Source organism: Bombina bombina, chromosome 4 (assembly GCF_027579735.1).
Source record: "Bombina bombina isolate aBomBom1 chromosome 4, aBomBom1.pri, whole genome shotgun sequence".
Taxonomy (NCBI): Eukaryota; Metazoa; Chordata; class Amphibia; order Anura; family Bombinatoridae; genus Bombina; species Bombina bombina.
The window spans coordinates 413887146-413910557 of record NC_069502.1 but is presented as its reverse complement, the minus strand read 5'-3'; the positions used below and the strand labels follow the sequence as shown (position 1 = coordinate 413910557).

At 32.3% G+C, this 23412-nt stretch overlaps 1 protein-coding gene across 1 annotated transcript in view; it reads right to left on the bottom strand.

The window, feature by feature from the left end:
* LOC128657505 (probable cation-transporting ATPase 13A4) overlaps positions 1-23412 on the bottom strand; it is a 132765-nt gene that overhangs the window by 24095 nt on the left and 85258 nt on the right. Inside the window, exons 18-24 of the mRNA XM_053711872.1 lie at positions 22313-22438; positions 19309-19388; positions 14750-14792; positions 14097-14206; positions 13782-13878; positions 12677-12749; positions 8314-8485 (exon numbers count right to left, since the gene is read on the bottom strand). Coding sequence (XP_053567847.1) covers positions 8314-8485; positions 12677-12749; positions 13782-13878; positions 14097-14206; positions 14750-14792; positions 19309-19388; positions 22313-22438 — 701 coding nt within the window. The remainder of the gene's footprint in view (positions 1-8313; positions 8486-12676; positions 12750-13781; positions 13879-14096; positions 14207-14749; positions 14793-19308; positions 19389-22312; positions 22439-23412) is intronic.

Genomic DNA, 23412 nt, shown 5'->3' with positions numbered 1-23412 from the left:
TATGCTAGAAGAGGTGATAAGGCGTCTGCATCTGATATGACACATTATAAAAACACCTTTGTAAACAAAGTTCAGGCTGTTCTAGAGCATCTAAAAAAATTAGGTGTCTGGTTGCAGAGAAGTCATTTTGAGTGGTATGTAAATATTTATTACTGAAAGTTAGTTTAACTGATAGTCTTTTAACCGTGTGTATTTTGGATTTAAATAAATTAAATTTTTATTGCTTCTGTAAGCTAATTTTATTGCATAATAAAAATTTATTAAAACAGTATTTCTCTCTCAATACCATTTCTTATTATTGTACTCAGGAACTTTCTTTATAAGAAATGAGACCTGTTTCACTGATATAATATTTAAAGATCAGTGCGTGGAAATCATATTTCAATATAACTGTGCTTTAAGACCTTATGAGTGAATTAGGGGTGAACCACTACAACACACACACACACACATATATATATATATATATATATATATATATATATGTATATATATATATATATATATATATATATATATATATATATATATATATATGTGGCAGAAAACTTGCACTCACTGGACTTTTTCAAAGTATCAAAATTTAATGTGACGTTTCGGAGATAGAGTATCCCCTTCCTCAGACAAAAGTGAAATGACAATACAAACAGTTTAAAAAGACAACCAAAATAGTGACCCCTCCCCCCAATTAGGACAAAAACCGCCAAAAATGGTAGTCATAGCTACCACACAATCCAATGACATGTGTTGTTAAACAAAACAATTATTGCTGAAAAATTCAAAATTGGTTCATCAAGTGATTAAGTATTATAGTGTAAAGCACTAAGTCATGTGAAACAGTAACCATAATGTAATAAAGAAGTATATTAAAGAATATATACTATATCTGGCAACTATGGAAAATAGAATTCTAAATACTATGTGTTATAAACATATACTGGCGCATATCTCATTAAAAACTGTATATGGGAACCTGCGTCATAGAAAGAAACACAAACTAGCACACACTAACAAACTCACAGTCTGAAGCAAAGAGAGATGCATACACAACGCAGTGCCATGGAAGATGAGGGAACAAGACATTGCTAATAAGTAATTGTGCATCTATAACTATGCATAGAAAAAAGGTTTAACTCACACGCTCAGAAAGAAAATCCGCCAGGACCGGTCATGGCGAAAACCGGAAGTGGAGGGGGCGAGTAGTGACGTCATGTCACCAAGGCAACGACTAGAGCGTTGCACACTGAGGGCGCATAGTCAGACTGTGGAGCGCAGTAGCCACTATCAGGCTATAGAGCGCAATATCCACTGCGAGTACAGAGAGAGGTGACCTAAGTATAAGCAGGGAGAGTACACCTCACACCGCCAAACAGGATAAGTTTTAGTCTGTTAGGTAAAACTCAAAAGGTAACAAGAGGTCCTGGGTCTCAAGCCAATAGGAAAATGTGAATCAGACACTAAGCACCCCTAACATGTGCAATACCAACATTACACCTAAGGCTGGGAAGTAAAATTAAAGTAATATGATAGGTAGAAACCAATATAACTAAATAGCAAAAATAAAAACTAGTGAAGTCACAAAAGATTCAAATCAAAGTGGGTAATACACGGCTCATATCATGTACCTTATAAACAAATAAAACATTGTCACAAATAAAAATGAGCAATATTAGATACCTGTCATCACAGGTGGTAAGCTGAGAACTTTAAATATACACTTCAAAACTGTACAGGTATTGGCTATTGAAGAATGAACAAACATACTAGAAAACCAGGACATCAGGCAGAACAGACCCCAAATCTAAACTGGACGCTGTGGTGGCATACATCAAAACTGAGCTTTGAACAACTGTGAGCCTCAAAGACACAAAAGAAACAAAGGTGACACAGGTAAGTACATACAAAAGAATACAAAGGAATCCTATCCACACATACAGAGGATAGAACTAGCAAGCACCCATCCACCAGATCAAAGGACAGAGACACATATGTCAGATTGAAAATTAAATGGATCGGGACTCTCACAAGTGGAGAAAATGGATCAGGACCCCCACAAATGAAAAAACTGGTGGAAATTTCACTAGAGTATAACTCTCAAGGATTATGTCCATAGACTTTTCTTCTGGTCACTACAAGAAGCAGTTATTCTGATTGACCATATTCCCCCATTGAGACGAGGAGGTGATCGTAACACGATCTTATTACAAACAGAAGCAAGATGGATCCATCGCCTGAAGACAACGCAACCCAATGGACTTAATACGGTGGTAGATTGGCACTGCTTCTTGTAGTGACCAGAAGAAAAGTCTATGGACATAATCCTTGAGAGTTATACTCTAGTGAAATTTCCACCAGTTTTTTCATTTGTGGGGGTCCTGATCCATTTTCTCCACTTGTGAGAGTCCCGATCCATTTAATTTTCAATCTGACATATGTGTCTCTGTCCTTTGATCTGGTGGATGGGTGCTTGCTAGTTCTATCCTCTGTATGTGTGGATAGGATTCCTTTGTATTCTTTTGTATGTACTTACCTGTGTCACCTTTGTTTCTTTTGTGTCTTTGAGGCTCACAGTTGTTCAAAGCTTAGTTTTGATGTATGCCACCACAGCGTCCAGTTTAGATTTGGGGTCTGTTCTGCCTGATGTCCTGGTTTTCTAGTATGTTTGTTCATTCTTCAATAGCCAATACCTGTACAGTTTTGAAGTGTATATTTAAAGTTCTCGGCTTACCACCTGTGATGACAGGTATCTAATATTGCTCATTTTTATTTGTGACAATGTTTTATTTGTTTATAAGGTACATGATATGAGCCGTGTATTACCCACTTTGATTTGAATCTTTTGTGACTTCACTAGTTTTTATTTTTGCTATTTAGTTATATTGGTTTCTACCTATCATATTACTTTAATTTTACTTCCCAGCCTTAGGTGTAATGTTGGTATTGCACATGTTAGGGGTGCTTAGTGTCTGATTCACATTTTCCAATTGGCTTGAGACCCAGGACCTCTTGTTACCTTTTGAGTTTTACCTAACAGACTAAAACTTATCCTGTTTGGCGGTGTGAGGTGTACTCTCCCTGCTTATACTTAGGTCACCTCTCTCTGTACTCGCAGTGGATATTGCGCTCTATAGCCTGATAGTGGCTACTGCGCTCCACAGTCTGACTATGCACCCTCAGTGTGCAACGCTCTAGTCGTTGCCTTGGTGACATGACGTCACTACTCGCCCCCTCCACTTCCGGTTTTCGCCATGACCGGTCCTGGCGGATTTTCTTTCTGAGCGTGTGAGTTAAACCTTTTTTCTATGCATAGTTATAGATGCACAATTACTTATTAGCAATGTCTTGTTCCCTCATCTTCCATGGCACTGCGTTGTGTATGCATCTCTCTTTGCTTCAGACTGTGAGTTTGTTAGTGTGTGCTAGTTTGTGTTTCTTTCTATGACGCAGGTTCCCATATACAGTTTTTAATGAGATATGCGCCAGTATATGTTTATAACACATAGTATTTAGAATTCTATTTTCCATAGTTGCCAGATATAGTATATATTCTTTAATATACTTCTTTATTACACTTTTTCATTATGGTTACTGTTTCACATGACTTAGTGCTTTACACTATAATACTTAATCACTTGATGAACCAATTTTGAATTTTTCAGCAATAATTGTTTTGTTTAACAACACATGTCATTGGATTGTGTGGTAGCTATGACTACCATTTTTGGCGGTTTTTGTCCTAATTGGGGGGAGGGGTCACTATTTTGGTTGTCTTTTTAAACTGTTTGTATTGTCATTTCACTTTTGTCTGAGGAAGGGGATACTCTATCTCCGAAATGTCACATTAAATTTTGATACTTTGAAAAAGTCCAGTGAGTGCAAGTTTTCTGCCACATATATCTATTATCCACTAGCACCCTGGTTGCAGAAGTTTTGAAGTGAGAGTGCTCATCTTGGCTTTATATATATATATATATATATATATATATATATATATATATATATATGTATATATATATATATATAGCAATAGCAGAATGCACTCCTGACCACTCTAAGTAAGCCTTGGGTGCCACAAAAAGTTCAAGTATATTCCAGGGAAAAAGGCGCACTCCAAAGGACTTAGTTTAAATCCCACTTTAATGTGTGAAGGTTTTCGAGCAGCAGAAGCTCGTCATCAGACAGGCATCAGACTGTCTGATGACGAGCTTCTGTGGCTCGAAAGCGTTCACACATTAAAGTGGGATTTAAACTAAGTCCTTTGGAGTGCGCCTTTTTCCCTGGAATATATATATATATATATACACACACACACACATACATACACCTGAGACTTCATATCTTTGAACCTTATAACTTTTTTGTGCAATATTTTTTTTAAAATTTTTATCAGATTCGTTATTATGAGTGTAAGTGTACTTTGTAATGTATTTTTTATGTGTTTTATGACACTTTTTTGTTTTGCAGCCGTAAAAGTTTGGTTTACTTCTATTACTGTTTTTCAGCAGCATACACACATATTCTGTCAGGGCCCATGCACCAGTATTCAAATACCATGCCTGGCTGTGTATTGCTTCTAATACATAATTTGTGGCCTACAAGCTACTGCAGATTCTCTCAGCAAGCACAGTGTTTCAATACTGGTGCATGGGCCCATACAGGATATGTGTGTATGCCACAGAAAAATTGTTATAAATGTTATAAGAAGAATTTTTGCTAATGGAAGTACTTTGCAAAAATGCTTATATTTCAAATTGAAATGCACTCATGTACATTTTATGTTTGACCTTTTTATCAATTTTGCTTTGAAATATTATTATTATGAATAAAATATAAAATCTTGAAGTTATAATGAACAACATTGTCTAATTAATTATGAATAAACTTGAAATATTGTCAGAGACTTCATCCAATTGTGGTTGTGCTTGCCTATCAATATGAATTGTTACAAGGTTAACACTGACTATTTCAACAAATGACACCTTCATTATTTGTATTAACACTTTTTAAACAAGCTGTTCTGCTTTGGTTCCATTTATAAAGTTGAATCAAATCTCCTTCTTTTCAAATATATAATAGTATATGTTTAGGTAAAATTGCTTTATATTGGCTCACAGACGGTAACTACATTGCTTTTCGGGAGGCTGAGGAAAGAATGGTATCCACCTACTCACTTCAAGTATTATTGCATTGTTCTATGGGAAATCTACCTACAAGTGTGAATAGGCTCACTTATATCTATTCAATTATTAAAGCTTGGCATTTCTTATGTAATTCATTAGATGTTGATCCTATCATTTCTAACCTCTTACCAATTGTAGGGAACCCACGATCTATAGAAGACTTACACAACAGGATATTTAAAAGTTGGGCTAACAAAGGGTTGAAGTTCATTCATCAATTAAATGAAGTTGGGTCATCAAGAGTTTTAACATTCGACAACTTAAAACATCAATACAATCTGTTAAATTCTGATTTTTATGTGTATCTGCAAACACGTCATTGGTTCTTTGAAATTACTAGGGATTCTAATCTCTCATGGACTTATTCAGGAATTCAGTCAGGGCTCGTCCTATATTCAGCTGGTATTCATTCGATTAACTACTGGCATAAACTAATACTTAACCACTCTGGAGATCAGAATCTACAAATATTAGTTGTAAGATGGTAATCTGACCTGCCAGAGATAGATAAAAAGGTAATTTCCAGGAGTATTCATAAAGTAGAAATTGCCACATTAGCATTGAGCTGGCGAGAAAGTCACCTTAAGTTATTTAATAGAACCTATATTACGCCCGCTATGCTATACAAATAGTATCCTAATACAACGAACAAATTCCCACGATGTTCAAGCCTTAATGCAAATTTAATACACATGTTCTGGAGTTGTCCTAAAATCCAGAAATTCTGGTCATGTATAAGTTTTAGGCTAAGAAAAACGCTACATGTCTCAATTAAGCTGGAGAAACAACACATTTTTTTACTATTTGATTTAGATTTCTCCAGGCGTATTAATATTCCCTTTATTAATTCTACGATTTTGGGAAGGAGACACTTGATACTCAAGAAATGGAAGAATAAAAAAGAACCCTTGATACATAATCTGACTAAATTACTATTAAAACAGGCTGTAATGGAACAATTTGATAGTAGTTTAGGATCTAATCAGAATATAAGGAAGTATTGTAACAAATGGCTTAATTTATTTAAATATATGAAAATGTATGTAAGCCCAACTACTTGCTCCTTTTACTTTGTGTAAATACTTGTATAAGCTACTTCAGAGGGACTAGCACCAAACCTAGGCCATTTATATATTTTAGATACCCTATTAGGATATGTGGGCTATAATGAGAATAAAGAGGGGAGGAGGGATGAGAGGGGATTGGAGGAGGATGAGAGATATTTATATTATTATTATTATTATTATTTTATATCTGTTGTTGTTTATACTATGGGCTGCTACCAGACTGTGAGGATTTTGGAAGTAGAGTGATAGACCCTTCTTCCATTTTAGATTAATTACTAGTCTACTGTGACTCAAAATTGAGAATAACAGAGTATAAATCTTGTCCCTAGGGGATATATTTATGATACTCTATATATCTTATATTATCTTTGTTCTTGTTTTTTTTGTATGTCCAATCACCTTTAGGACATTTTGCTTTCAACGGGAAAGACAGAGTTGGTCTTTAACCGGTTGAGAAGGATATTTCTTTCTCTTTTTTCCTTCTGTTCCTTGTCTCAATTATTAGTAATTTTAATCTTTGTGCCTTGGTATATCATTGATTTCAACAGAACTAGTAAGGTATTATGGAAATAACTGTGTTATATTAAATGTGTTAATTATAAAAATATGACATGATATATTTATTTTCCCGACATCCATAAATGTAAATCTCAGGAGAATACTTGAATGCATGTAAGGAATCATAATGAAGCTTTTCAAAGCAAATATTACTAAGGGATAAATTTATTAAAGTGCGGACGGACATGATACGATGTATGGTATCATGTCCGCCGCACATCGATAAATGCCAACAGCATACGCTGTCGGCATATATAATTGCACCAGCAGTTCTTGTGAACTGCTTGTGCAATGCCGCCCCCTGCAGATTCGCGGCCAATTGGCCGCTAACAGGGGGTGTCAATCAACCCAATCATATTCGATCGGGTTGATTTCTGTCCGCGGCCTTAGAGCAGGTGGACAAGTTATGGAGCAGCGGTCTTTTGAAAATATGTCTCTTGCATGAAACTTTGCTTTTTTTATTTGTCTTTCTTGATGTATGCAATCTTGTTATTCTCCAATAAAAATTTAAGAATAAAAAAAAAAAGTTGAATCAAATCAAGGTTTTAACATGGACAACTTAGGGCTAGATTACAAGTGAAGTGCTATTTATCGCTCCTGCTCACGCACTAACTGTGCTCAACTACGGGTTTTTGCACAAGTCGGGTACCATGCGTATTACAAGTTGAAATTAAAAGGTTTTCGCTGGCGTGCTAACCTGACGTGCGCAAAAAGCCAAAGTTATAATATCGAAACTGTGACATTATCCTTATTATGTATTATATTACAAAACAGACTGAGGATAATTGAATGACTGCACACACCATTGAATGAAAATGTAATTGAATCACAAGTTCTCAGGGCAGTTTTTTTTCAGTGGTAGACTATATATGTGGAAAATATTAGAATTAGTTTAAAACAATAAATAAAAAAATAGCATACATCTAAATACATATAAATTTGTATAATTTGGATTTCATTTTGATTTAAAAGTGAATAATCAGAAAAGATTTACGTAAATGTAAATATGATATTTCATTATACAATTCATATTTGTATGCTGAGTAAATTCAATTAGCAAATAGATTTGGATCCACTGTCATTCAAATGCATGCTGATATTGCATTAATCATATTCCTAGCAACCTTTAAACAGGAAATATTTATTTTATTTTCCCATCTAATATTATTTCCAATAATTCAGATATGATATTCCAAATATTATTTTACCAATAAACCCGTCCCCAATTAACATACTATTTGAAAGTGGATTTTGTGGTTTTAAACTTTGCAAAAAGAATTGCTTGGATCTTACATTGTTGCAGTCACTTCTCCCACATCTGTGGAAATATAATCATAAATACAGTAGAAGTATGCTGCTCTTTTGAAGCAATCATATATTTTTTTTCTTTACTCCATTTGTTAAATTCACTGTTCATAAAATGATAAAATGATAAATCCATCCCATTATTATGTTATTTGGTAACAAATACAGAAGACAAACACTTTTCCTCTTTTACACTCTGTTACCTGGAAGGATGTGAGGAATACCATGACTGATGCTGGACAATAATGAAGCCATACACCTGGATTACCACAGTAAGGAGCACATGAAGCACCACTGAGAGTAGGAGGGGAGGAGACATGAGCTGTGCTGGAGGTCGATATGGAGCCAGTTTTGGGTATGCATGGTTCAAACTCACTGAAATAAGAAATGTTTTACATGAAATATTATAAGGTCACAAGGTATATTCTAGGGTATTTAGCTTGGTGTAAAGTAAATAGATTAAGCATACAACAATTCATATTTATTTAAAATTATAGAAAAACTTGTCTGGATCCTAAAATTATAATTAAAGGAACATTAAACTGTTGGGTACAAGTTCTAAAGTAGCAGGGTTACTACTCAATATGTTTAAGCTTTTCTTCCTGTACCTGCATCTCTGTTAAAAAGTATTCTCTTATAAAACTCTTAAAAAATGCTGGTTAATGAAGTTCAGAATCTTAACACTGGGAGCCGCCATCTTGGAACTTAAGTATTCTTGTACCCTGTGACAAAAGTGATTCACATTCACAGATCAGTGATAATGTTGTCTTCTTGACAAGCCCTATCGTGCACTTCAATTTAGCTGCACAATACAGAGCAGGGGCTCTATGTTTTTGCAGTGGCTGCATTTCTCTATATTATTCCTGTGGGCTTTTTCATATTTGTTATATAACTTTTAAACTGTGTAAAAAAACTGCAAAAAAAAATAACTTTTCTGCTTTCTATTGTGCAAACTTATCCTAAGTGTAAGGTATAGTTGTCAAGAAGCCAGTGAGATCACTGATCTGTGAAAGAGTAATGTTTCTGCCACAGGATGCCACAATATGCACGTGCCATAATGGCAAGGTGCAGAGATTTACCAACTGGCTTCTGTAAAGGGTTAAAAGAAGAGAATGGATTTAAAGAGAGCAGGAGGTAGAGGAGGAAAAACAAAAGCAGGTTAGTATTGCCCTTGCTACTGTAGTTGTTCCCAGCAGTTTCACGTCCCTTTAAGATAATTTAAATTTAGAAAAAAAATATTAATATTTGAATGTACTGTTTTTATTATAATGATTATGACTTGTTCCAAAGAAAATCCTTACAAAAGAGCATGGTGAATACAGAATGTGCAAAAACAGACCTGGTATAATAAATATAAAGATGGATGAAAGAGAGCTTGAGGGATCTCTAACTTAATGATGTGTTACTAAAAAGTAAAGAGCAAGCAAATAGTCAAATCCAAGTAGCAATATTAATAAGAACATGATATTGGAGTATCAAATAAAGGGGTTAATAAAAATTTATTGTCCAATTTGATTCTGTGTATTTTTGCCAGAAAAGGGCAATTTTCGTTTTGAAGCAATCACAATTTTTGGTTGTGTCTCGGAGCTGCAAATGTGTTTTCGGCTCACTAAAAGCCCTATTTTTGACATGAAGCAGAAAAGAACTTTTCAAAATGTTTTACAAAACATTTTACACTTATCAAATTCAACACCTAAATGCATCTGATAAAGTCCCAAACTGGCCTTTTTTATATCTTTGCAAGTATATACCATAAAGCTAAGGAATATTCAGGAAAAGTGAGAGCAGGACCTCAACATCTAGAAATGGCACAGCAATGTTTGTTTCTGATTCACATTGTGTTATTGTTACTTGCAGAAAAGGCATCTTCATAGAGAGGCTTTCAAGCTAGATTGTGCTTTTGTGACCAGAATTTCAAACAGAATTGCACCTTTGTGATCGAGACCTTAATGACTACAAAGCCAAAACCCATTCACGACAGTGGGGTTTTAAGATTTTGTAGCTACATTATTGGAATCACAGTCATGAAAGCATGTTTGCACAATATTTTTGTGGCTATGATATTGCAATGGTTTACAGTGTGAAAACTGATATAATATTGTTTTAAAAGATGAGATAAGTTGTGTCCACTTCCTTTTAATATAAACCCATAGTGTTCTTCTTGATTTCAAAATTATTTCTCACCAAACTGGTAAAACTATGATTTTAATTAGAGAAAAACAAAAAACAAAAACAAAAACAATACTTTTTAAATATTAAGTGACAATATAATGATTATGCAAACATGCCCAGTATATCCATCATGCCTTTTTACAAATGACATCATATTGTTTAACAGTTATCAGGACGGATTTTGATTACAATAGGTTGATCTCACACGTGAGTATTTCCCTTACACACTGTAAAAAAGCATTAATTCAAATTAACTGTAGAGTAATTTTAAGAGGTGTGAAAAGGCCATTGCATTTGTCAGTTTTAGTTGGATTCCCAGTTTCAATCCTGATAATTTAACAACCAAAAACAAATTTTCAGAAAGTTTTCTAATGGAAACTCCTTTGCAGCTTTACATTTTTAGCAGTCGAATAAATTCTGGATTGTGATCACCTAAAAAATACAATTCCTATATTGACTGAAACTGATACAAAGTTATCGGGAGTTTATTTTTTCAAGAAAGCCAGAAAAAAAGATTTTATTTGAAAATACTGTATATCTAGAGCACTTTGGCAAATTCTACTAAGTGGAGAATAACACAATAGTACACTTCAAAACTGATGATGTAATTGAAAAAAAAAACCCACATCTTTATTAATATGGGTTAAAAATCCAACATTTTAATATTTAGTAAAATTATTTTCACAGTAATCACAAAGGAGACATATACCCCATTCTAAGCAATCTTAAAGAGACATGAAACCCAAACATTTCATTCATGATTTAGGTAGAACATACCATTTTAAACAACTTCCCAGTTTACTTCTATTATCAAACTGGCTTCATTGTTTTGGTATCATTGTTGAAGGAGCAGCAATGCACTACTAGTTTCTAACTGAACACATAGGTGAGCCAATGACAATCGGTTTATATATGCAGCCACCAATCAGCAGCTAGAACCTAGTTTCTTTGCTGCTCCTGAGCTTACCTAGATAAACCTTTCAGCAAGTGTCAACAAGAGAAGAAAGCAAATTAAAAAATAGAAGTAAGTTGCAAAGTTGTTTAAAATAGCATGCTCTATCAGAATCATGAAAGACAATATTTGGGTTTCATGTCCCTTTAAGTGTTTCAGCATTGTCACATTAATCACAGCCTTTTTTGTCACACAATTTGGAGTATTTACAAAATCAGCGGAGATTAAGCAGATGTGAGAAGCAATTCACTATGACTGGCACACCAAAGTTTGGGATCACATCAAAAATGAGGTTTGATCCAGATTGCGTAGAGAAACATGAAGTAGATACTGAACCCGAGTGAACATTGGAACTACATGGAGCTAGAGCTGTTAGTCAACCTCTAATAGGAAGGTGGATTTTAAGGTGCAGGAGTTATATTCATTGTTGTCAGTCTTGATTTCCCCATGCTATTATATAAGGACACTGTTTGCTGCAACAGCCTAGTTTTAATTGCTGTTGTAAACAGTGTAAACTGATGGGGACATAAAACATCTTCAGAAACTTTAAACCCCACATAGTTTACATAGTTTACAACAATAATGGAAAATAGGCTAAACTGTTTTCTCAGAACAAATTAAAAAAAATAATATCATCTGTAAGAACTTGATTTATTGTTTCACAGATTGAAGAAGAACATTCTGGACATCAACCTCAGAAAATAAAAAGAAATTTAATAATATGAGGGTTTATTGTAAGGGATCAAGATGGCTTTTTAGGTTAGGTCCATTACTTTGAAACTGATCCCAAAGGATATGGTGAACCAACCTAGGAAATGACAGTAAAGAACAGCAGATAATAATTGGGAGAATAAGTGAGGTATGGGGGTTGATTAGTAAATACATTACAATCATAAGGGTTAATAGACATTAGCACTATTGTGTGTAAACAATAGACATTTTGTAAATGTTCAGAAGAAGAATGTGATAGAATATGGTGAGTATTTGGTGAATGCATTTGGTGAATGCATGTTGGTTTGAACCAATTGCCTCCATTATAATCTATTTGATCAGCTAGATTTGGTTTGAATTTCTAAGGCATTGCAATCCATTAGAAGTGTGTCTGTTTTAATTAGTTAAGTATCACAAATTTATGTGCATGTTAAATCTGGAAGAACATTTTTTCTAACATTTTGGCTTGAGAAACAATCAAAAACTACAATGCTTTTCTCAGGCTACAATCAAAAAAATATGTAAGAAGCCATTTTGAAATGAAAATAGATAGATAGATAGATAGATAGATAGATAGATAGATAGATAGATAGATAGATAGATAGATAGATAGATAGATAGATAGATAGATACAGAGAGAGAGAGAGAGAGAGAGAGATTGAACGAGAGAGAGACGGCTTAACTGTCTTAACAAATCAACGTATTCTAAACATTGTTTTCTTATGTCTTACTTGTTAAGCAGACTGAGATTGTGACTGCAACATCTTGAACTAGAAGCTGGTAGTTGGACAGGATATTTACTTGCTAAAAATTTCAACAAATAGAGAAAGTTTTACAAAGACAAACTCAGATATAATTGTTATAAGCAATCTTATAAGCTTTAGTTTTTTTGTATACAATATTTTTAATATGATTGGTCCCAGGAATATCAGAAATATAACTTCAAAAACAAGAATAACTCTAGTTATGTAATATTTTATTGTTAGTAATATTATTGAGCTTTAAGTCATCACATTACATTAATCCTGATTTCAGGGATAGTACCTATGTTTTTTGGGGGGCTCATATGGCAGTGGAGAAGTTATAGGGCTGCCTGGGGGATTTAACAAATGGAGGGCCTAGCTACAAAATCAGATAGATTGTTGGAAATATGGGAGGGGCTTGGTTAGAAAAGTGCCATTGCAGGAACCTTTATTAGTACTAAGCTAGGCTATGTACATTTTAAATTAATAATTCAATTTCAAATTCATTTAAAAATGTTCAAATAGTTTACAAACTAAACTGTTTTAGAAATTAATCAATCATTGTTCTTATACCTCTTAAAAACTAGTTCTAGAAATGTTTAATGTAACCAAACCCATCATCCCCTTATAATGTTATTATCTTTTTTACCCATCAAAAGGAATTTAACCAGAAATACCTTTTAAATATTTTGTAAGAGCTTTCTATTTTACAAGTGATTATAATTAAAGGGACATGAAAACTACATTTTTTCTTTCATGATTTAGAAAGAGAATGCAATTTTAAACATATTTCTAATTTACTTCTATTATCTAATTTGTTTTATTCTCTTGATATTCTTTGCTGAAAAGCATATCTAGATATGCTCAGTAGCTGCTGATTGGTTGCTGCACATAGAAGCCTCATGTGATTGGCTCACCCATGTGCATTGCTTTTTCTTCAAATATGGATATCTAAAAAATGAAGCAAAATAAATAATAGAAGTAAATTGTAATGTTGTTTAAATTTGTATGTTCTATCTGAATCATGAAAGAAAAATTTTGGGTTTAGTGGCCCTTTAATGAGAGATGTGCTCTAAAACATGTTGAACCTTACCCAGTATAATAGCAGCAGACAGACAAACTGAATCATGGCATAAAGAGTCATATACTTAAACACAGAGAAAGATGTGACAAGGGCCGCTCTGCCTTCTCTGGAAAAAAAAAGATATATATATTAGTAATCTAAACTTCTAAAACCTCTATGGTTCATGTTTAACTGTGTTTAAAAGTATTTTTTTAGAACCCTAATCATATATGTAGCTTATTAAGTCAAATTGGTTTTCAAATCTGCTTAAAATTGTATCAAATATGTCACCTGCATCCTTCTCATGCATTTTTATAGGAATACTGTACTTTCAAATGCACTCACTTAATCAGCTGGGGGATACATCCTATGTTTGGAGTACGAGAAGTAAATGGTGAAGCCACAGATGCTTCTTGCTCAGAGAGTGATATTCCAGCATGGGCCACTTTCAAAGCCTGAAAACATTGGATGTCTTATTAATATATATGTTCTAAGGAGCAGTAGGAGTTAAAACTTAGACAAACATCTTTTCTCATATACAATCATTTAAATGCATTTTTATTTTTGCGTCTAACCAGGCATATGAGTTAAGACAATACTAGATTAGCAGGTTACCCAATCCACAAATTATACACACTTTGATGAGATTTGATTATATTACAATTAATAAATAATACAATTTAAAATTCTGAAAAATGATCATGCCTTAGCACATTTTTTACATGTGTATCTATATGAACATTGTGTTTGTTTTTCTGTGCTTCGCTTTCAATTTAAATACAATTAACTGTGATTCATGTGGCAAAAATAAAATTTCCATGTTCATTATTCAGTTTATACTGTCTTAAATAAAACCATATAATCTACCACGATTATTAAATTAAATTAAATGAAAAACAGATTGTATAATGAGTTGTTCTCAATAAATCAATAGTTTTATTTTATGAACATTTTTGTTTACTAAGTAATACAATTTAAAAAACAAATATAATACTTACACCACAATCATTGGCTCCATCCCCGCACATACATACATAATAACTAGGAAACATATAAATGAAAGAATGTTACATTGTGTATACTAGTATCAATTAATACTTCATATTTCAATACTGATGAGTACAGTAACAGTAGGTTTATATTCATAACTGTCATTTTTAAAATATATTATTTGCCTTATAAATCCATGAATTGGAGCACTATTTGCACTGAAATCACCTTCATTATATCCCCTAGTTTCAGATGCTATTGTTCAGGGCTAGATTACGAGTGGAGCGAAAATGTTTGTGCGCAAGAAATATTGGATTTTCATGATAGTTTGCACACAGGTTAAATAATAATAATAATAACAATAAAGTTGAAAGTAAACCCGATCGCTTGAGCACAATTCAAGTTACCGCTCATTGGGTTAATGTGTCCTCAGAGCTATGGTTAACTTTTTCGCAAAACAAAAAAGTGTCACAAAACACATCCAGAACACATTACAAAGTACAGTTACACTTATAATAACACCATCTAATAAAAATTATTATTAAAAAAAAAAAAAATTGCACAAAAAAGTTAGAAAGGGCTTAAAGATATGAGGTCTCAAGCAAAGGGCTTTAACATAGAGATACATATATACAAATGTTTAAATCTGTAAATGTGTATATGTATGTATATATATATATATATATATATATATATATATATATATACATATAGATATATGTGTGTGTGTGTCTATAAATGTATACAGATGTATTTATGTATTTATATGTGTATATATGTATTCACAGACATATATACACATATAAACACAAATACATATGTATACATTTATAGACATACATATATATATATATATATATATATATATATATATATATATATATATATATATATATATATATGTATGTATATATATAAGTGCATTGGAGCCCTTTGCAATTAAGTAGATGAAAACATGAAAAATGTATGCAATATTCATATTTAAGTGTTATACTGTGTATTTACTGTAAATAGTTTACATTCCAATGTTCTGCAAATAGCAAAATATGTTCTAAGTATTTATAAATAGATATTTTATATATATATATATATATATATATATATATATATATATATATATATATATATATAAGCAAAGATGAATCAGTTGCACTCTCACAAACACTTTTCCAAGAGCCAGGGTGCTAGAGTAGGTGAAATGTAGTAGAAAAGAAAACAGCACTCTCTGGGCTTAACTTAAACAGATGGTTTAAACCATCTGTTTAAGTTAAGCCCAGAGAGTGCTGTTTTCTTTTCTACTACTATATATATATATATATATATATATATATATATATATATGTGTATATTTCTATACTTATAAATAATCATCTATATATCTATATATCTATATACTGTATATATATATATATATATAGGTATAAATATATATTGTACCAAAATACCATCAGATATATGTTGAAATAAGTATTTATGAATAAATAGAACATATTCTGCTATGTGAAGAACGTTGGAATGTGAAATATTCATATTTTCATGTCAGGTTAGTGCACTTGAGAATATGCGATCAGGTTAGCGTGCGGGTAAGGTGTTAGGTTTTTTTCCCCACTATTTTTTCTCCATTGACATCTATGGGGAATAGGTTATTGGGCACGCAATATTCTAATTGAGCTAGAAGTAAGCTGTTTGCACGCGTCAGGGTACGTTCAACTTGTAATAACAGCACAACCCAATGCACGCAAAAAGTTTACTTGTAGCACAATTGGCGCTCTAGCGAAAGGGATAACTAGCGATCTACTCGTAATCTAGCCCTTATTGTTTTTTACCTATTAAACAAAAATAATAATAATGATAATTTATAACAGTGTTCCAATTCCTCATCTACACAATTAATTGATGCACACTTTGCCTTAGATAGATTTAATTTATGAGTATTTCATGATTCCTACTTCCAAGACTGGAAAATGCATATTCCTTTGCATGTGCTGTGTTCAGCAAGATACAGAGAAGTAATCCCTTGGAGAAAAATATGATACAGCTGTGGTAAGGGTTGCCACCCGTCCCTTAAAATACAGGACACTTACACTTTACACATGCTGCAGGGCGTGCAGAGAGGAATATGAATAGTGCTGTCCAGAAATACAATGCATGTTCCTCCCTGCACACCCTGCGGCATGTGTAACTCATACATGTCCAGGAAAACATGGCTGAGGTGGCAACCCTAGCTGTGGTGGTAGGCTTATTTATAGATATATAAATGTATTCAACACATTAGTCTAAAATGCTGTGCTTTTTTTAAGCCATACAATTATTGTCCTTAAATAAATGTAAAACAGTGCAAAATAAACCATGACGTGTCTTATTTTTAATCAACAATTAATTTGAATCATCTTATAGTTACATAATGTTTAATTTGTTCTTTTTAACTTTTAACAAACAGGAAGTGAAGTTGTTTGTTCGAATGTGAACAAATCATGCAAAAAAAATCAGTGTTCAGAGACTTTCAAATTCTTATTTTTTTTTTAATGTGCGTTATGGTTATATTGTGGCTATAATTTGCTGAACTGTACCACATTGAAATTCTGAAAATGTACAATATTCCCCTGGCTGAAGTATACTTAAAAGCTCTCCAAACCAGCAGCGCTATCATATATGTGGTGTCATCACACTTACACAGGGATCCGCTGGTGAGACCCAAGAAGATAGAAGGTCTCATGACAGGTAGGGGCATTGCCATAATTACAAGAAGAGGAGTAGAAATATTGCAGATGACAGACTTGTCTTTCTTTCTATTATCAGTTTAAAAACTATGATTAAACTACATACTTTTGCTATGTGAAATGTGTTACACAATGTCTGGACAGGAGCAGTCTTTGAATTTTTATGAGGTTGTCTCACTCATGTTTTCTGCCATTTATAAATTGGTGAAATGTTCTAACGATTACCAACACACTAATTAAACTGATATAAAAAAATAATGTATATGAAACTAACATTGAATACAAATTAAGCAGCACTGAAAATATTATATTTACTTAAAAAAATTGAATTCCTATCAGTGTCTAGATCCCCCATATATACTTTACAGTCCCTGGCTTGCAAGGTGCAGAATTTCAGAGAGCTTCAATGCTTTTTTATTACTTCAGGACACATCACACCATTTGCATCAACTTCCAGGTACAGTCGCCATTTTTAGATATTGCCAAGAAAACTGCCACAGTGAGCTGATTTCTCACTCAGATGGTGATTTTTTTTTGCATTTCCTGCCCATTGATGGATATATTAGACTGACTTGAAATAAGCCTGTGCTCTAAACCCTAATCTGCAAAGGGAATTTTATTTTACTAGGAAAAGTTTCTTATGATTCCTATTCTGCTAGAAATAAGCACACATTGATTTTTTGATACTGTGGATATTGACACTAAATTAGACATGTGCATTTGTTTCTTTACAAATGCACATTCGTTAATGAAACACCAATATTTGTGAAACAAATTTCTGAATAAATGCAGCACGAAATTTATGACACATTCACCAGTATTCATTTATTTCATTTAAATGGTTATAATACTGACCTTTAAAACTCTGTAGTGCTACGCAAATCCTGTCTTCTTCTTCACAGAGCTCTGGGGAGCGCTGATTTGAGGCTTAGAGAGGCGGCTCCCAGGGCCTGCTCTAAAGGTCTTATTAGTGCGCCCCAGGTCTCTGTGAAGAAGGATCAGGATTAGCGTGGCTCTCCAGCGCGCTAAAGGTAAGTATTTAACACTACAGATTAACCTTTTCACCTGTAGCAAACGAACATTTGTTTAAAACAAGACAAATACTGAATAGCACAAACAACAAATACAGAATAGCACGGGCAATGAATATTCAAAATGCAATGTTTGTTTTACATTCGTTACAAATGATTCAGCCAAACTGAATGTTTCTGCTGTTTAACCCCTAACACGAATCCTAATACACTTTTAAAATTTGATCAGGAAGTCACTATACAAATAACTATAAGCGCATGATTGCAAAAGAGATCAGAACTGCAGTTGTTTTAACTCTAATTACAATAATCCGAGCATTTTGTTACAGCTGTAAAAACTATAATATCATGTATTCCTTAAAGGGACACTGAACCCAAATGTTTTCTTTTGTAATTCAGAAAGAGCATGCAATTTTAAGCAACTTTCTAATTTACTCCTATTATCAATTTTTCTTCGTTCTCTTGCTATCATTATTTGAAAAAGAAGGCATCTAAGCTTTTTTTGGTTTCAGTACTCTAGACAGCACTTTTTTATTGGTGGATGAATTTATCCACCAATCAGCAAGGAAAACCCAGGTTGTTCACCAAAAATGGGCCGGCATCTAAACTTACATTCTTGCATTTCAAATAAAGATGCCAAGAGAATGAAGAAAATTTGATAATAGGAGTAAATTAGAAAGTTGCTTAAAATTTCATGCTCAATCTGAATCACGAAAGAAAAATTTTGGGTACAGTGTCCCTTTAATTATCAACTCATAACGAAAATATAAATAGTAAAGTATAAAACATTTTTAAAAGAAAATAAATTAAACATACTCAAGCTTTTGAAATTCCTCAATAAGACTTGATTTTTGTCCAGGTGACATTCTAGCAAAAATGGCGCCATTCACTAGTAGCTGTATAAAGACATATTGCATTAAGACGTATCCATGAACATTAATATTAAAACATGCAAACAATATACACAACACAATTTGAAGAATACAGCAATTTTCAGCTGGTAAATCAAATAAGAATTTTTAAAGGAATGAGGTATTCAAACTTGTTCTCTGTTCCATAAAAAAAATATATAAAGTATTTTTTAATGGATATTCCTGTCTTTAATAAACCACCTTGTTTTATGGAGGTTGTTCCTTCCAGCCAGTGAGAAATAGATCAAAATGAAAACAGAAATATAAACATCATGTTAGTTTAACTTTAAATTAAAGCAGCTTTTACTTAAAGGGACATTCCAGCCAATTGGAATCCACATGGCTGCATTTCAGTTTTGAATAGAAGCATGCATACATGTATTAGCAATAATGTTTCTAATACAAACTACACTGTTTCAAAGGTGTATTCACCATACACCAGCATTTCAAACACAGCACTTGCTCAGATAGCCTTATGTGCTTGTACCATCTGGTAATGACTTAATTTGATGATTGCAGACATGATACAAACCCCACTGGTATTCTGAACAGATGCAGTATTTAAAATGCTGGTGCACTTAGAAAATCTAGCTATGCTTCACATTGATCACAGTGATAGCATTTACTAGATGCATTTTTGCCGATACTGCAAATATGTTTCTATTCAAAGATGTAATTCATCTATGTGCATTTAAATTTTGGCCAGAATGTCCCTTTATTTTTTCATGCAAAAAGTTATTTTACATTTCTATCTGCTGTTTTTTTATATATATAAATATTTTAAGTACAATTCCCATTTAAATGTACATATAAGTGACTATACATCATTTAAATGTACATATACGTGACTATATATCATTTAAATGTACATATAAGTGACTATACATCATTTAAATGTACATATAAGTGACTATACATCATTTAAATGTACATATACGTGACTATATATCATTTAAATGTACATATAAGTGACTATACATCATTTAAATGTACATATAAGTGACTATATATCATTTAAATGTACATATAAGTGACTATACATCATTTAAATGTACATATACGTGACTATACATCATTTAAATGTACATATACGTGACTATACATCATTTAAATGTACATATACGTGACTATACATCATTTAAATGTACATATACGTGACTATACATCATTTAAATGTACATATAAGTGACTATACATAATTTAAATGTACATATAAGTGACAATACATCATTTAAATGTACATATAAGTGACTATACATCATTTAAATGTACATATAAGTGACTATACATCATTTAAATGTACATATACGTGACTATACATCATTTAAATGTACATATACGTGACTATACATCATTTAAATGTACATATACGTGACTATACATCATTTAAATGTACATATACGTGACTATACATCATTTAAATGTACATATAAGTGACTATACATAATTTAAATGTACATATAAGTGACAATACATCATTTAAATGTACATATAAGTGACTATACATCATTTAAATGTACATATAAGTGACTATACATCATTTAAATGTACATATAAGTGACTATACATCATTTAAATGTACATATAAGTGACTATACATCATTTTTTTCAGATCATATGAAGGTAATGCTCTGAAGTGTGCATGTGCCTTTAACAATATAAACAATGCAGTAGATGTAACAAAGTTTATAAGAATCTTATACATAAAGTTCTCAAGACACAAACTGTTCAGCCTACCTCAGTATGCTCTCATGGAAATGAGCTACGTTTCAACAATGAATAACAAGAGAAAGAAGTACATTTACTACATGTAATAAATCAAAGGGAAATTAATGTTGAGATTGCGCTATGGCCAGCGGTATATATTATGAGCACATTTCGCTGTACTTTCCAATTGCACTCACACTAAAGTCTATCGCATATACATCTATTATATGTTATCTGAATATGCATCTTTCTACTTAGGAATATCTTTTTTTTAACCAATTCTGAATCAATTGAAACAATTCAAGATAGTATTGAAGTGTCACTGTTTATCTAATTTAAAGGGACAGTGTAATGTAACATTGGTTTCCCTTAAATGGGTTATCAATGACTTATATCAGTTGTAAAGTTAAAATGTATAGGGAATGGGTTTGTATATTAAATAGTGAGTTCTGCTCATTTAAAACAATGACCTAATCAAATGGGCTGAGCTTCCAGGAAGAACAGACATCATTATCTTATCTCTCTTTATACACAATTTTTTCATATCTTATACATACAGACCAATACTTAGGGTCTGATTCTTTGCTCTGGTAAGATTGCACAAGATGTCTTGTCATCATTATGAGGACCCTCAGAGATTGTTTCAAATGCAATTATTTCCTTGGGACCTTTGGATCTCATTAAGGGCAGATTAAAAATATTATTTATCTGAAAGAGAGACATTTAGTTTATAATATAATGCTCAGTAAATAATGATTTCTATCCAAGCTGGAAAGTTTTTGAGAATAGGGCCCTTAGAGAGAACAATGATAAATTAGCATTTTAGTACATCTCTGCCCCACCCCTCATTGGAAGTGTGACTTCTTCTAAACATTCTTGTTTTTATAGCTTTTCTATAGACAATAATTATAGATTTAATGATTTTTTCATTAAAGGTGGAGATACAACAGGCAAAAACAGTTATTTCAAATGACAAAATATAGGTTTAGTAGTGATTTCACAATTTAATACAGTACAGCAGGTAAAATTGATAATTGAGAACAAATCAAAGAACTTTAGATTTTTATTAAGGTTATTTTCTCTCAAAGAAACATTTCATGAAAAATATTGTGTACATTAGAAATACTTGAATTTAGATTATTGTTGTATTAAATGCCAATATAAATATATACATAGGAGCAGTCATTATAAATGATACCTACTTTTGGTAACAAACTCTGGAAATGCTGTAAGATAACCTGATATGTCTTCCCACTCATTGCAAAATGATAATCACCCCTTGCTTCTTCTGCTATTGATCTTTTTTCAATGTCAATATTAAAAGTCTCCTACAAAATAGAATGACTGTTACAATTTTTTTTAACAACTTATCTATTACAGGCACATAAAAATTTATATACAGAATGCTCATAGATATTTCTGAATTTCATTGTGTACATTATGGTATATTATATACTAAGATGTATGTATGACTGACACCAGATATATATTTATTTTCAGATATGCTGATATTTTTTCATGGCTATTCATAAAATTAAATTGGAAATGCATTAATTTCTTGAAAAATGTGTATTAAAGAATTAGTAACTCTTTAGGAATTATTGGCAAACAAAATACGTATTCAGATTTTTTTTAATAATTAAAAAAAAAAAAAATTGACATTAAGATATTTATATAACCTATTACATATTTTATCATTCTCTCTTATGGAAGAAAATATGTTAAATTTCAATTATTTTAATAATTCTGACAAAAAGTTAAATTAAAAAATGTTTTTCTTCAGTCTCAAACTTATAGAACATGGAAGTTAATCCACACTAATTGGGTATTTACTTCTTACATTCTATGGATATCCCAATTTTAGGACCTTACTGTCACTATTACCTTACTGTTCACACAAATGAAGAATAATCTAATACAAAAGATAATAAATATATATAACTTCTCTGCCATTTATTATTCTTACAAACCTGTACTGTATATATTTATATATGCATAAAGATGTTTGGCACTTGTATTTTAAATTATATCATTTGTGCCCCTTCATTTACTGCTTATGTATATGCTATTATAATAATGTTATGATATGGCTATTGTGAGTTACACAGTAATCTTTACAACTCAATGGATATATGCCTTTAATATTTTCCAAAGGCTTGATGTGTATGAAGTAGATGAATGGGGTGGGGCTAAGACCCTCTGGCACAGTGAGAGGTAAGTCCAGCATGGGTGTGGAGATGACTGTGTGTTTGTATATTATAAATGCTTGATTGTTATTTGTATCAACTTGCTGTCCATTTGA